Consider the following 16255-nt stretch of genomic DNA (forward strand, 5'->3'; position numbering starts at 1 on the left):
CAACATCGACTCACCGTGCCACTTACCAGGAGTTTTATGAGATTCTACTGAGGATTGAGGACTCAGAGAACATGCCTAGTGAAAGCGAGGATGAGGAAGGAAAGAATGGGGGCCAGAGATGAGATGACAAAGGAAAAGGGCAAGCATTTCAGGGACCCCGCAAGACTCAGAATTTAAGGAGGAGTGGTGGCAGTTCCAGCTCTTCTAGCGAGGGATTGATTACTAATATGCAGAGGAAAGGTGGCAGATTTACTAGAGGCCCTATGTTCCAGAGGAAGAGAGATTTTGGTGGTTCAGGTGGATCTGGTGCTCCCTTATGCCGCAGATGTAATATTAGGCATTTTGAGGAGTGTAGGAGAGACAACAGTGGATGCTTCACTTGTGGTCAGATGGGTTATAGGGCTGCTCAATGCTCTCAGAGTCAGCAGAGACCCTAGCAGCCTTCATTCCCACCACATGCACCGACCCAACAAGCTTCAGGATCTGGTGGTTATACTTATACTAGGCGAGAAGGTACTTATCATTATCAGGGCGACGCCGCTGCTTACACCTCAGGAAAGTAGCAGTACTCTCAGGATCCTCAGTATCAGAGTGGATACCTTCAGTACTCTCAGGACCATGAAGTTCCATTTGTTAAAATGTGTTATTTTCACTTTGGTTTATAACCTAAGTAAATGCACGCTTCCAGAGTCTCACTCTGATATTCCTTTCTCAAATGTAATAATACTCTATCAGTTGTTATGGTTTTGATCCTGCGTTTTTAGTAATATCTAAAAGTGACAACCCCGATGGTTATTCACCTTTAGATATCATTTCACAAGTCCATACATGTGTCCCTTTTTGTGATTTTGTGACATATTCTTTATAAGGGTCATGAAAGTAGTTTTTCTATCATATGTAGAAATACTTTATCAAATCTTCAACGTTTGAGATTCAATTTCCGTATATAACATTCTTGAGATAGCATTGCTGTATCATTATGTCCATTTTTAAGTCTGTACTTCAAAATTGATCGTGTCACAATTTGTCATTTTGAGTAACATTTGTTTTTCATTAAGTCTATCAAATAGACTTCATTCATAACATGTTGCTCAAAAGTATGACATCACTCCCACTGACCTTGTTGTAACTAAGCATTCATTCGAAACTTTAAGAAAAAACTTAACATTTATATTTTCTTGATTAATGCATATAACTCCCACTAAATTGTCTTGGATCTATTGCCAATCTTTCATATCCATTAGCTTATTGTTGATGCCTCAATTGATTTGAGGCAGTCAACAATTCTAGCTAATACAAGTTGTTTAAATGAACATACACAAAGAATTCCTTCTTAAGTAATCCATTAATATTGCATTAAAACTGGATTTAGATCCAATACCAAATGTGTGACTTGTTTTGTCAAGTCCTTTCATTTAAAACATATGGTGTCAAACACCATATTTCAAGTTTTAGTCATACTAAGACTTTTAAAGTAGTCATATAAGAATTATCCAAATCTTTAGTGGAAGCATGGATCCAACTAAAAATATAGAAATTCAACCATACCTCCTAGGTGGTTGATTTAATTCTTTATCAAAACTACATAGAAAATTATAGTTATATGAGGTGCCGAAATTGGATTGTCCTGTTCTTAAACAATATGTTGTGACTCATTTTGAAACTGTTCCCTTTTGTTTCATCAACTTGTCCATTTGCTTTGTTCTTAGCTTGTTCTCATAAATGAGAATGATGGACAACTCCCAACATATAACCATTTTATGCTAGGTTGGTGAAACCAACATTCATAGGTTATTCTTAGAATGTTACACAACATAGAATTTTAACGCTTTGAAGAGCTTGAGACCTTTAACAATTAAAATTACAAGCTCAATAAGAATAGTATTGTACTATTAATTTTAGACAACTATAAACCAATCATATTCAAGTTTATATCATTTTTCTCACCTCCCACTGCTTCTCATGACTTTAATGAGAAATCGCATTATACATTCAAAGTTTATAATTCTGAAGTATACCGGTAGATGATATTATGGAGTAGCTTCAAACCTTTTAAGCTTATTGTTCCAACTCCACTAAGTTGATGTCTTGTTATTAAGTGACTAAGGTCTTTAAACCTTTTATAGATTTTAGACACTTATTCTTGGTTTGGTTATTACTTACACATTTGACATTTCTTAAGACAATTTAAGAATGTCCAATTAGTTGTTCAAAACTACTGGTTGAACCAAGAGTGATCTTGGTTATTGTGGTTAAGTAAGTGATAACCATATATAAGAAACGTTTTTCTTATGTAGTATTCACTTCATTATAATGTGATCTTCCTTTTCTTCAAGAAAGGAATCTCTAGACTTTGTAAATTCATATAGAACTTATATGTAGGCAATTGGAACCAAATCTAAAGATTCATTGTATCCATCTATGGCCAACATGTGAGATATCCTTAATTAATGGATCCAAAGTTTGGATATCGCATTATATAAGTGATACATTTCTTGTATCTCAACTAGAATACAACAAGACAATATTCAATTCATAACACTACTTTGGGGAACAAATATAGTAGAAGGCATTCATCACTTACATTAATATGATAAGTTAAACATTCATAATGTTTAATACAAAAGAATTAGCTCTTACATTAGAAGTGGGCCTTCCATTATATACCTTCATATAGGCACCAAAAGTGGGCCTTCCATCATATGAAGCCACATAATAAGTTCTTAGCAAAATAAGAAAGTTTAAAGATTGTCTTTAAGTGCCTAACAAACTTCCTAAGTAGTTAGCAAACAGGGAAATGGAACGAAGATTATACCTTTGGAGGTGAGAGGGAACTGACATGGCCATGAAGGGAGGGACTTTCAGGGAGACAAAACAGAGAAGGAAGAAGCGGACGACGTGACTGCAAGAGAAGAATTTTTTTGACCATTGGATTTGTACCAACGACTTTGATCAGTGGACCCACAAGATCCCCACGGGACTAATTCGGAGAAGATCTCAGTTCGTGTATTGTCTAATCTATGATCCTAAAATTCCCTCTTGATTCTCGAGTCTCCTTTACCTCCATCCATATTTTTGTTAGGAGTGTGTTATCCACATCTATTTTTACTTCTCACACACTTTTAGTTAATTTGTCTTTTGATTTTTTTCAATTCATTCGAATCTACAGTCGAAAATTAAAAGGGTGTGTGAAAAGTTAAAAAGGAGTGTGTGAGAAGTAAAAAGGAGTGTGTGGATATCACACCCCTTTTGTTAACATTTAAAGAAAATTTAGAAATTCACTCCTCAATCTTAAAAATTAAATTAAATAATACTAAAAAATGAACCCAAAAAAAAGGAAAATTTATTGAGAAAGGAATCAATATTCCAAATTCTGATCCATCCAACTGTGCAGAAACCTTAAGAAGTTTGAAATTTGAGCTGGGAAGTGATTTAATTCTCGTAGAGGGAGTGAGTGAGCCACAAGACTAGACAAGTGGCCTACCTAAGGACCCGAGTTGGTACAATGCGCTACCTCCTAACACTTTTCTTTTTGTTTTATTTAATTGTTAGATGCAAAAGCCTCATTTGCCCATAAATTTAGCAGAAAATTTGACGAAGTTAATGAAAATGGCCAAAATGCGACATAAGAGTGAGTTCAAAAACCATAGAAAAAAAAGTTTCAAGTACAAAATGAACCACAGAGATAAATTCATAGACCATTATTGTAATTGTCGCAATATAAATGATGCTAATCAACAATTCTCTTTTTTTACATTATTTTTCGCAAGTGAGCTGTTAAAATTTAACCAATTCTCATTTGTTTAATCTTAACTTTTGTTTTTTGTGTCTTGATGGTGATAACCATGGGATTGCTTTAGCTTGTGCCCTGAGGGCTGATGGTGAAGTCATGACATCCCCCTGGATTGGATTAGATGCCAACTAATTCCAATAAAGAATTCTCATATCACATATTTAGTGCTTGCTTTTAAGCAATTGGTTTGAATTTTGACCGGTATGCTTTCCTTTTTTTTTTTATGTCAATATTATGTTTTTTCTATTGTCAAGTAAGGAAGAGGATCCTAGATCCACTTTGTGGGGATCCTAGGTATCCTCACATCCTAACTGTTCATCGTATATCGTGCAGTCAATTTTCGTTAGGTATTATATGTTTTTAATTTTAAATAAAAAAAAAGTCAAATGATTTCTGATTGCACGATACATAATGAATGGCTAGATGTGAAGATCCCTAAAATTCCCACAATTTGGATTCGGATGGGATCCAAATCCATCAAGTAAGGAAATTAAGGAAATGATAGTCACCTTGTACTACAGTCTAGTGGTATTCCTTTTCACTCCAAAGGCAGATTTGAACCATAATATTATTAGCTCATTGTGATGTTTAGCAATGAGAATTAGAAAAACAATGATGTAAGGCTTAGCAATAAAAACAATGTATTTCCTATCAAGTATGAAATTGTGGGGAAATGAGAATTAGATTAGAGTAAAAAAAGATATTTGACTCTCTAAAAAATCATTACCTAAACCCTAAATGATTCCCTACAGAATCAAACTGAAGAGCATGAAGAGCAAATGAAGGAATACAGCGATCCCAAATATGACAATCAGTAATAAGAAGGCCTTGGTCGTCGTCCACTTGATATCTTCAAAATAGGAACTAGATTCCACGGCATCACACTCTGGTCCAACATTGACTGAATGACCAACTTAGAGTCACATTCAACCATAATCTTTGTATAGCCCTTCCTCTAAGCAAAAAAAAAAGGCCATCTATGATGGCCTTAGCCTCCACTTCTGAAGTAGTGGCATCATCAAGAATTAAAGCTTTGCCCTTAGTAAGTTGCCCTTTATGATTCATTAAGAAAAACATCCCGTTGTCACCTTGTTCCTAGCCACCGAACTGTCAAAATTTAGCTTAACAAAACTCTTATTCGGAGGATGCCATTTAATAATCGTGGAAATATAATCAGTATTCCTTCTCAATCATTACAATTGGCTTTAAGATATCGCCCACCCATAGATATAACCAATAACTTAAATTTCGTCGTGATGGGCATAACATTTATGAACACCATATTATTACAATCATTCCAAATTTGCCATAAGATCTAATATTTAATTGGATTGGAATGTGAAAGATGACAGTGAGCTGTAGTTGAAGTAAGTCTTAAGAGACTTAAACAAGAGGTTGCACTTTGCAGCTATACTTATAACATTTAAACTATAGGGTAAATCTCAATTTACCACTCTTATGTTTCGTGGTTTTCAACATTTAGTACATGAAGTTTTTTTCATCCCAAAGTCATGCCTAAAGTGTTAATTTTAGGACAGTCTCATACATCTGTTAGTCTGACTATTAAGTTTCCGGTTAACTGATGACGTGACACCTATGTGGACAATGACTGGACGCCATGTGTCATTAAACGATCCACGTGGGGAAGACGTTACCCTAAAAAAAATAAAAAATAAAAAACTCATATCCCTCTTCATCTTCCCTACCCGACATCTTTTCATCCTCTACAGCCCCTCCATGGCTCCACCCCTCCATCATTTCCTTTCTTCTTGCCCTTAATCAAAATCTGATCGGACTCAGTGCGAGGGAGAACATGTCGAACCGAAGCTCTCACCCCCGACCCGTCGGAAGCAAGGGTGTCCCAAAACCCCAAAAGGTTTTTCTCCCCAAGAATCCAGACCACAGCAATGGCAATTTTACCCCCTTGATTTTTTTCTTGGGGAAGATTTTTCAAACCACCCCACCTCTTCGAAGAAGACGCACCAGCATCAGCAGCAGTGGGGTCTATCTTCGCTCTCTCTCTGCCACGATATCCTCTCCGCCAATCCCTCTAGCTCCCACCTCCTCCTCAACGTCGGCGACTGCCAAGGCTGCATCGCCGTCCTTTACCTCCACTTGAAATCATGGTCCTCTGGTTGCTGGGTTTTAAAGCTTGAAGCTTGCAGATGGTGGGGGTTTTTTTCATTTGATTTGTGCTCAAATTTTAGGGTTCTGGTTGTTAAATTTGTTTTTTCGAGGGTTCTATGAATTGGGTAGAAGACAATGGATTTTGCCTGGAAATTTTGAATTAAGGTTTTCTGACATTTGATTTGGGAGAAGTGGATCGGAGAAAAGGTGGCTCGGGTGGGCAAAGGGTGGGTAATGGGGGATGGGAGAAGGGGGTGCTCAGGTGGAAAAGATGAAGAAGGTGGAGGGGATGGAGGGGTGGAGCCGTGGAGGGGGTGGAAGGGATAGAGGGGTGTCGGGTGGGGAAGACGAAAGGGGTTATGGGCTTTTTTTTAAACAAAAATATTTTTATTTAATTAATTATTTTAATATTTTAAATTTGGGCAGGAATTTTTTTTTTTTTTGAATTTTTAATTTCTACGTGGACCCCTTAATGACACGTGGTGCTCAGTCATTGTCCACATGAGCATCACGTCATCAATTAATGGGAGACTTAACAATCAGACTAACGAATGTATGAGACTGTCCCAAAATTAACACTTTAGGTATGACTCTGGGATGAAAAAAACTTTATGTACTAAATTTTGAAAATCACGAAACTTAAGGGTAGTAAACTGAGATTTACCCTAAACTATAAACATATTGTAGTGGCCACTTAGTACTATGGTCTAGTGGTATTCCTCTTTACTTGTAAGTGAGAGGTTTTATATTCGATTCTCGTCAAATACGAATTTGAACCACATTATTGCTAACTCATTGTGAGGCTTAGCCCATTTTCGTTTCTTTAATGTAGATAAAATCGTTTGTTAAAAAAAAAAATTGTAGTAAAATGATGAGAAAAAGTAGTGGTTGTGCGGGGGCGTAAGTATAAAGAGCAAGACTAAAGACCATTTCTCCTCCACTTCTCTTTGAAAGTTGAAAGTTGAACCGTTGAAAGGTTGAAAGTTGAAAGTTGAACCGTTGAAAGGTTATCCCCAAGGGTCCAGTCAACGCTGGTTTGCTTTCCACACATAAAAACACCAAAGTCCCGTGCTGCCTATTTGCCTCATAATTTTCTCCTACAAATTATAACAAATATAAAAGAAAACAACACAAATATTTTCTCTCTTTTCAGTTTTTATACGTGTATGAACCAACGAAATACGGTGTTAGATTTGAAACTAATTTATTCTCATACCTCTTTGGCGTAATATATAGTTGTATAAAAAATATTTTAAAACAAATTAAAAGGGGTGGATTGTCCCAGTCTTTAGAGTTCTTTCTTTTCAATCTAATGTCTCTCATATTCATGGTTAATTTGGTATTGATGTGCTTTTAAAAAAAAAACCTATTTCTACTGTGCTGTGAGAATAAACTGCTGTAAAATAAAGTTGTTCAGTGTTTGGTAAACTTTTTTTTTTACATAAATTGTTGTTAATATATTACATTACTAAAAAATATATGGTATTTAATGTAATATAATAATTGTCAAAGAGAATAATGTAGGGGCAATGATTGTAAATTTTGTAAAATATATACTTGTCCTGAAAATTTCATTAAATGAATACTGATTACTATGCTTTAAAAAAAAGTTTTTTAGAAGCATGTTAGACTCTGTTTTTTCATTTCTATGATTTTCTACTGTCATTAACAACCGTTTTTCAAAAAAGCACTTTTTTGTGTTTTACCAAATACATTTGATATTTCAAATTTTTTAATAAGCTGATTTTTTAAAAGCACCGTCATTCCAAATCAGCTCTTTATATCACTTTATTTTAAATCAGTGGAAAATATTTTTTATTATAAAAATAAAAAATTGAAACAAAAAGTAAATCAAAATATTGACACGCTAATGCTTACAAAAATCGAACACTTAGTTCTCTCATCCGTCTGTCTCTTTTGCTTTCTCTCCAAGTTGCGCGTTTAGATTGGGTCGGAAAAGTCAAAGCTTGTGCGCATACAAAAACCGAGTTCCGGTCGTCCTCTGTGACATTACCTCTCAACTGCTTTCCTCCATTTGCATCATTCATTTATACAATTTCTGGGATTGGCTTAAATCTTTCATCTTCTTCCTTTCTACGCTTTTTGCTTTCATTTGAAGCAATCCCAGTTCGGATTCACCAAAACAATAAACTCCCTTTGATTGACTTGGATTGTAGTTGGTTTTTTTTTTTTTTTTTTTTTTCAAATTCCCCCAGAAACATGATTGGATGCCAACTTTCCAGCTTCTGAATTGAAAAGAAGAAGAAGTAGAAGAAAACCCATCTTTCAGATTGTTTGGTTTCGATGCTTACACGGTTTACTTGCTGTTACTTCATTGAAACTTGAGTTGAATTTCAATAATTTTTTTGCCAGTCTATGGATTCCGGGTTTTCAAAATTCTGGCTCACAGAGTTGTGTGTTTTCACTAACTTCAACTAAGATTTGCAAGTGGCTTGTAGCTCAAGTGGTCGAGAGTGTTTACCCTTACTCGCGAGGTCTTGTATAAAAAAAAATCCTGCTAGATTGAAGATATTTGACCCACTTGCCAATTGCCAATCCTGATTGAATATTTCTGGTTTAGAGTTTGTGAATTATGGATGGTTCTCAGGGTGGTTCTGGTGGTGCGCCGGCGCCGTTTCTTACAAAAACATACGACTTGGTGGATGATCCTTCGTCCAACCACATGGTGTCTTGGAGTGAAACTGGTTCTAGTTTTGTAGTTTGGGATCCCACCGAGTTCGCCAAGGAAATGCTTCCCATGTATTTCAAGCACAACAATTTTTCGAGTTTCGTGAGGCAGCTTAATACATATGTAAGTTCTTTGGTATTTCCTTCACTTTTTAAGCATTTAATTTATCTTCAATACAGTGGCTCATTAGCATTGGAATCATAGCATTTCGATATGATTCACTGCATGATGTTTATGTGTTTAATTTTATTGTGATGAACTATACTTAAATGACTTAATAACTCAGTGGGATTATAAACTTCAGAATTGGTTAGTTTGTTTGCAGTTTTTTGTTCTAATTTGTGCTTGTACACACTTTATTGCCTTCTGAAGTAGGAATTATTTGTGTTTGTTGGAGTATTTGTAACTCTATTTCATAAGCAGTTGCAAGCATGGTGACGCTGATATCATTTTTTGTATAATTGTTCTGTTTACAATTGTTGTCTTCGATTGCGAGTGCACTAGTCCGGTTTGGCCTTTGCTCGAAAAGGTAATCAAACTTTTTCTTGTAGATTGTTTTTCGCATAGACAAAATTGAGAAGGAGGTGATCCCTTCTCAGAAATTAGCTGAGTTTATAGAATCAAAATGGAAAATTGTTCCTTAATGGGAGGTCTTCAATATGGCCAAGACTATGGAGCGCAAATAGCTACGAGCCCTAGATGCTTTTCCTATATGTTCCAAACATAAACAAGGTTGGAAAAGGAGTGCCTGGGTCTAACGCTGCGAAACAAAGAAACCTAGTCATGGAGTAAACTTCTTAAATGATGGCGAGAACAAGAAATACTTGTTGTGGCTGCTACGACTGAGGATAATCAGCGGTCAATTGACGTGGTTTGAAATTTGAGCGATAAGATTATATAAATGCTTTGCACGGGGTGTTTATTTTGCTTGAACTAGGGGAAAGTGTCAGCACATTGAGTAGGTAGGTACCCTGTTGGCACACGGTGTTGAGGCCTCACCAGAAAGCTTCCAAGACATGCTACCATATGGTGGGCAGCAATTCAGAGGTATTTTCTGGATAAGGGAGAGCAAAGGGTGCAAATATTTCCTATGTTGCACGGTTATGGAGCATGTAAAGGCATTGGTTTGAAGTGTATCTTATATTGCCCTGGTTTGCTGAGATTTGTAGGATGAGATTTCTTAAAGAAGGAGAAAATATAGTTCAGCTAGTACCTGCATTTTGTAGGGCGGGAAATCTAAAGAAAGGTCATAATTAAGTTATTTTTTATCCGAAAGAGCGGGTCATTCCTGAAGTCGAATTATAGACTTTTGCTCTTAGTGCTGAGATTTAGAATTGCTACTTCTTGAACTTTTTCCATTCACTGTGCAGATGAAAAAAACTGAACCATTGATTCCATTCCTAAAACGGTACCGAGAAATCTGCTCTAAGGAGGATTTAGACCATTCCTCAGGAGATTAGAAAGCTTGAAATATGTATTATGTGTGTGCTTGATTAATATAGCATGTGCTACTTTAGTACAATATTTGTTTAACCTAGCACCATGAAATTCTTTTTCCTTTTGAGTTGTTAATCTGAGTACGTATGATTTGTAATTGTTAAACATTTGTGTTCTGTATGCGCAGGGGTTTAGAAAGATTGATCCAGAACAGTGGGAGTTTGCAAATGAGGAATTCTTAAGAGGAGGAAGACATCTGCTGACGAATATTCACCGCCGCAAGCCAATTCATAGTCATTCCTTGCAGAATCACGAGTATTCTTCAGTTCCTTTGACTGATACGGAGAGAGAAGAATATGAGAAGAAAATCAACAGACTGAATCATGATAAAAGCTTGCTTGAGTTGGAGGTACAACGGCATCAAAGAGAGAGTCAGGAGTTTGAATTTCAAATACAGATATTACGAGAACAACTGCAGAACATGGAGAATCGGCAGAGGCAATACACGGCTTTCCTGGCTCAACTAGTGCAGAAACCGGGATTTGCTTCGGTACTTGTGCAGCAGTCAGAAATCCATAGCAAAAAGAGAAGATTACTGAAATCGAACCACTTTCCCGATGACTTCGGTATGGAAGATTTGACTTTGAATCCGCAGAAAGAAACTTTGGGAATAAAGTTGGACCAGCTTGAGAAGATGGAGTCTTCCTTGAACTTTTGGGATGATTTTCTACATGGGGTTGGGGAAGCGATGCCCGAAGAAGTAAATGATATTGGCCCATTGTCTCAGGCCTCTCCTATCATTGTTACAGAAATACAAGACACCAGCATGAATAGCAGGCCTTGCTCACCTAGATCGCATATATCTTCACCGAATTCAATGAATGCTCATTCCTTCCCAGAGGTGGCTGGGTCTGCAAATCTTTTTGACATCCTTGCTATAACATCAATGTGCCACACTGTTGATTTCAGGTCTAAATCTTCAGGAATTGATATGAACTCCAAGCCCGACAGTGCCCCTGCTCTTGATTCCTCAAAAGAAAATGTAGTACAAGTGAAAAATGCCGAGCCTGCCAAGGCAAATGATGTCTTTTGGGAACAATGCCTAACAGAGACTCCTGGTTTAGATGATGCGGCGGGAGTACAGTCAGAAAGAAGCGATGGCGATGGCAAAGCGAGTGATGCCAATCCGGCTATTCGGAAGAAGCTTTGGTGGAACACAGATAATGTAGATAACTTTAGGAACCAAATAGGGCGCCTCACTCCAGCTACTAATTTTAGATAAACCGTGAACACTTGGACGTTTTGATGCTTATGTTATGTATACTTTTAAACTTTGAAGGTGGATTTACTTAGTCATGTATTTCTAGACATCCAATTTTTTGAGCTCATTGTTGTGGATTCTTTCTGCTGTAGCTTGGAATTAGAGACATTGGTTAGTTTTTGTATGTAAATAATATCAGGTTTCAGGGAGTTTTATAATTTGAATGTTATTGTTATTAGTTGCGAATGTAATTGCGTAAACTTAAGTAGAATTCCAACTGGGTTTGAAGATCAAATTTTCATACGTTTGTATTACTTGTAAGGCAAGAAAACTCATCATGATTAGTATAAATAAAGGTAAAAGGTACGGATGGCAACGGTAGATCGGGTTTGTCTCATCCCGCACCCAAATGCGATATTTCCCAAGCCCAAAACTGTAGAATCCCCATACAGGTTTTCCCATAATCAAACCCATTGGATAATGGATTTCCCATCAAGTAACGGTTTTTCATGTTATGATATTCATATATCTTTATTTTATTTATATTATTAATTAAATAGTAGATTTTAAATAAAAACGAGATTAAATAGACTATTATTATTAATATAACTAATATAATGCATATAATAAATAATATAAAAAATTTACATTATCAAAAAAATATTTATACTACTGATAATCGATGATCATATAAGACTATCTTCAAAATAGACGTCAAATATGTTAAGTAAGACTAAATGACATTTAGGTGTTTTTCATTCTATATTCCATATATGATGTGACAGGTCATTTGACTTTTTACTTTTTAGTTGCCTTTTTTGACATCAAACAAAGAGAAGTCAAATATATTTAATTACATTTTTTATGCATGGTCCCATTGACAACTAATAGAATAAAAACTAAAATCAATTTTAATTATTTTTTTTAAAGGAAAACTAACTAAAAGTCTAAAAAAACCTCCCTTTGAATGAAAAGTCATTTTTAAAGGTATAGTGAATAGTATCAAGGAAATGTATAAATGTGATTTTTCATTAAAAGTGAACAGTACAAGGAATGTTTTGTTAAAACTCCATTTTTTTAATAATTAATGTAAATGTGAGGCCCAGTATAATAATATAATGAATATTTATATTCAATTGGCCACAAGAAGATTTAATATTGGCATTCAATAGGCCACATCAGCCAACAAACATAATATTGACATATTATAGTTGACATCTCCAAAGGAGATATTCTTATCTCTAAAGGAGAAGTCAAATATACCAAATAGAACTAATGACATTTAGATATTCTCAAATGTATATGTCATATATGATGTGGCAGCTGAGTTATTTGACTCCTTAGTTTTTAGCTGTCTTTTTTACATAAAACAAAGAAGGAGTCTAATATATTTTATTTAATTTAACTTTTTATGCATGGTTTTTAACTATTTTTTAATAGTTAATGTAACTATGGGGCCCATATAATACTAAAATAAATATTTGACATATCTATTGGAAAAGAAGAAAATTTAACATTTGTATTCAATTGGCCACATCAGCTATCAAATAAAATTTGACATATTATAATTGACATCTCATTTTGGGATGCTCTAATTATACTATTAATGATATAATGCTTATAAGGACTTCCATATTTTATAACGCATGATATTGATAACTCGTTTTTCTATATAATAAATATTTATGTTTTTTTTTTATTAAAAATGAAAATAGTTCTATTTTGGATATGGGTTCGAGGCAGATACCCTAATAACCATAACCGAACTCAAAATTGAAAATTTACCCGACGGCTATCCATAATTGGAAAATACTTGAAATTTAATCTCTGAAATTGAACCGTTTGGATCGATTACATACGGGGATCGGGTTTGATGGGTTAAATCGCCATCCCTAGTAAAAGGCCAAGGGGTAAGGACACAATTTTCATACATATGAGCTCTTTTCTCTCTACCATCCTCTCTTTTTCACATACTCTTATAATTAATTAGTTTCACAACACATTATCAACATGATGTGTCTTTGTAAGAAAAAAGGATATAAACCCGGCGAAAGCATTTTTACCATTTTCATCAACATCCAAGTAATTCTAAACTCTCATTTATTTGATTCCAATTTAATTTATGCCATGATTTTATGCGTACTATGCAAGTTATATATTAATAAACAAGTGTGGGTATATCAAGAAAAAAAAGAAAAACGAAGTAATTCCAAAACCCTAAATTGTAGAAGCCGCACCTACGTTTCGAGAGTAGTCATGCGAGCTGATGAGCTGCGTTAGTCATCCACCCAGGTCTAGACGATAAGCCATTTGACATGTCTTCTTCTTCCCGACCTGGTCGACTCCTCCCTACCTTGTGCAATCGTAAGGGTTGCGATTCCAAGCCACCTCCGATGACTTTTGTCGTCGTTGATCGTGACCCATCTATGAAGCATGTAGTCGTCGAGGTTGAGATGGGGATAACGCCGGTGACAGAATATTAAGGAAATTACTCGAGAATCTAGTCAAAACCTTTGACCTAAATTTCGTCCAACCATCAACGTCTTCTGTCATAGACGACGATGACATCGGGGATATATCTATAGACTCTAGAATAATAGACCTAAGGACAACTCGTTACCCCCGACGTCGAGATTACACTGTCGTGTAAGACTTTGGGTTTCACCAAAAGCCCAAATCTCGAACCTTGCCTGGAAACCACCTTCTTCGATTTATCAAAGTTTATGGTGAAGTTTAGAGCCTTTCCTCGACCTTAGAAACCCCATACACCACCTAAAATGGATGGCCTGGTTATTCTGCCAAGATAGAGGTTATCCTAGAGATTGGTTAAGAGATATCGAGCGATATTGACCCTGCTTCGGCAAGTGTCTATCGAAGGAACCCTGACATCTCTGGCTATGATGTACCAAAAGACATGCTCTGTTTTGGCAATGATATACCGATCAAGGTGCTTGCTTCAGTAGGAGCCTACCGAATCACACACCCAGCTTTCGGTTATGGTGTACTCACTGTTCTAAAAATCTCCGCCTAGCGCCGCCTAGGCCACACCTAAGCACTAGGTGGTTGGCCACCCCAATTCATGTCTAGGCATTTGAAAATTAAGAAAGGCACCTAGACTTGTTGAAATGCCCGCCTAGATCGCGTAGGCACCCGCCTAACCCGTCTAGACCCGCCTAAGTAGCAACTCAGTGAGACAGAAAATATATAATTTTTATGTTGCATTTTATCTTTTTCCATAAATTGTAAAAGACTTGTAGCATACTTAAATGAACATACATTATATGTTTGTTTCCTATATTTTCATTATGTTTCAATAATTCATAATATATGTCATTATATTTTGTAGTTCACGTATATTTTAAGTATAATAAGACACTTATTTAAACAAAATATAATAGATTTACTTAAATCCGCTTAGTCCACCTAGGCCACCTAGGCGCTAGGTCCAACCCGCCGCTCGAGTAGCGCCTAGCGTTTTTCAGAACCGAGGGTGTTCCGAACCTGATCTCCCAGCTTCGGCATGAAGGTACCAAATAGAACCTCAGTTTCGGCTGGACATTTTCAAACCCCTATATAGGTCTATCCCTCTTTGATTTTGGAATGGGCTTGAATGTCCACACACACCCATGTCCTGATACTTAAGCTTGAAGCTCAAACATAAGTAGTGACGAGTCTAGATGATTCCCCACACATAAGAATTTGAAGTTGTTACTTTATATGCTTTTCATATACTATTGAAATGTTATATTTGTTTTCTATTGCATATGTATATGTGTGTATTCTCGTAGGATTTTTATGAATACATGTTGAGTGAACCTGAGATTCATTCCAATCTTGATCCCAAGGTTTTGGGCGTGCCACTGAAAAAACTGGGGTTTTGTTCCTAAAGAAGTTCACCAACCATGTTAACAAGTATTGATCTCCATGCTGTAAATTCTTTAAACCAAACTTTGTCCCTTGAACCTATGGTTCTAGCTACAACGGGTGCAAATTTATTCAAAACACTAATTCATGTTTTGGTCTTTTCACTACTTTGGACTTATCCGAAGAAACTCATCAAGTGGATTCAAGACTTCAAGCTCCACCTTACCGCAAAGGGTATTAGAGCAACCATCGAGGTTGAGAACCAAATAAGTGAAGCTGAGAAGGTAACCACTATGATCATATATGCCATCACATGCATCATGCATTACATATTGAAGTTAGATACAATTGGAAGGATTAGTTGATTGATTGAAGCTGAAAAGGGAACCCTTCTGACAAGCATTAGATAATTGATTTAGTCACTAGAAGTTGATTACTTTGCTTGAAGCTAGAGGTGGGCACGAGCCGGGTATTGCAAATTTGATTACTGGAATCGGACATAACCCAGCCTGTTTGAAATGGGCCGGTTTTGGACGGGTCTTTTTTTTTACCTGTTTTGATCTCCTACCGGACTTGCCATCCTCCAACTCTTCGACTTGGTCTCCAACATCAAGACCCACATCTTCTTGCCATGCCATTTCCAAATCTGGTACAAAACCATAAACCTAATTCACCACGAAAATTCTATTTTCTCAGTAGCCAAATAGAAAACAAGAAAGAACGACCATTGATGGTGACCAGTCGAGCTCTAAACTCGACACCGATGGTAAAATCATGCACATGCTGGAACTTCTTATCTGTGAATTGTAACAGCAAGCAAGATTTTCCGACACCTACAAATCTAAACCCAAAACCAAAACCCAATTGTTTTAAGACCTCAATTCTCAAACCAAACAAACAAAACAAATAAGAAAAATCAGAATGTTAGGGGAGAGAGAGATCGAGAGGGAGGAGGTTGAGAATTGACAGATCCAAGGTGTGAGAAATTGGAAACAGAGGCATTGGGAGAGAGAGAGACTGGGGGAGAGAAAAAGACTGGGGGAGAGAGAGAATGAGGAGACTGAGGAGAGAAGAGTCTTCGAGA

The 16255-nt window shown here is 36.3% G+C and overlaps 1 protein-coding gene across 1 annotated transcript; it reads left to right on the plus strand.

Annotated features, from left to right (window-relative positions):
* Positions 1-7828: 7828 nt before the first annotated feature.
* Positions 7829-11525, plus strand: LOC103444051 (heat stress transcription factor A-4c-like). The gene is made up of 2 exons (XM_008382958.4): positions 7829-8732; positions 10234-11525. The coding sequence occupies exons 1-2, from the start codon at positions 8514-8516 to the stop codon at positions 11326-11328; spliced, it is 1314 nt and encodes a 437-aa protein (XP_008381180.3). The 5' UTR covers positions 7829-8513; the 3' UTR covers positions 11329-11525.
* The last annotated feature ends 4730 nt before the right edge of the window (positions 11526-16255 follow it).

The sequence above is a fragment of the Malus domestica genome, chromosome 09 (assembly GCF_042453785.1).
Source record: "Malus domestica chromosome 09, GDT2T_hap1".
Taxonomy (NCBI): Eukaryota; Viridiplantae; Streptophyta; class Magnoliopsida; order Rosales; family Rosaceae; genus Malus; species Malus domestica.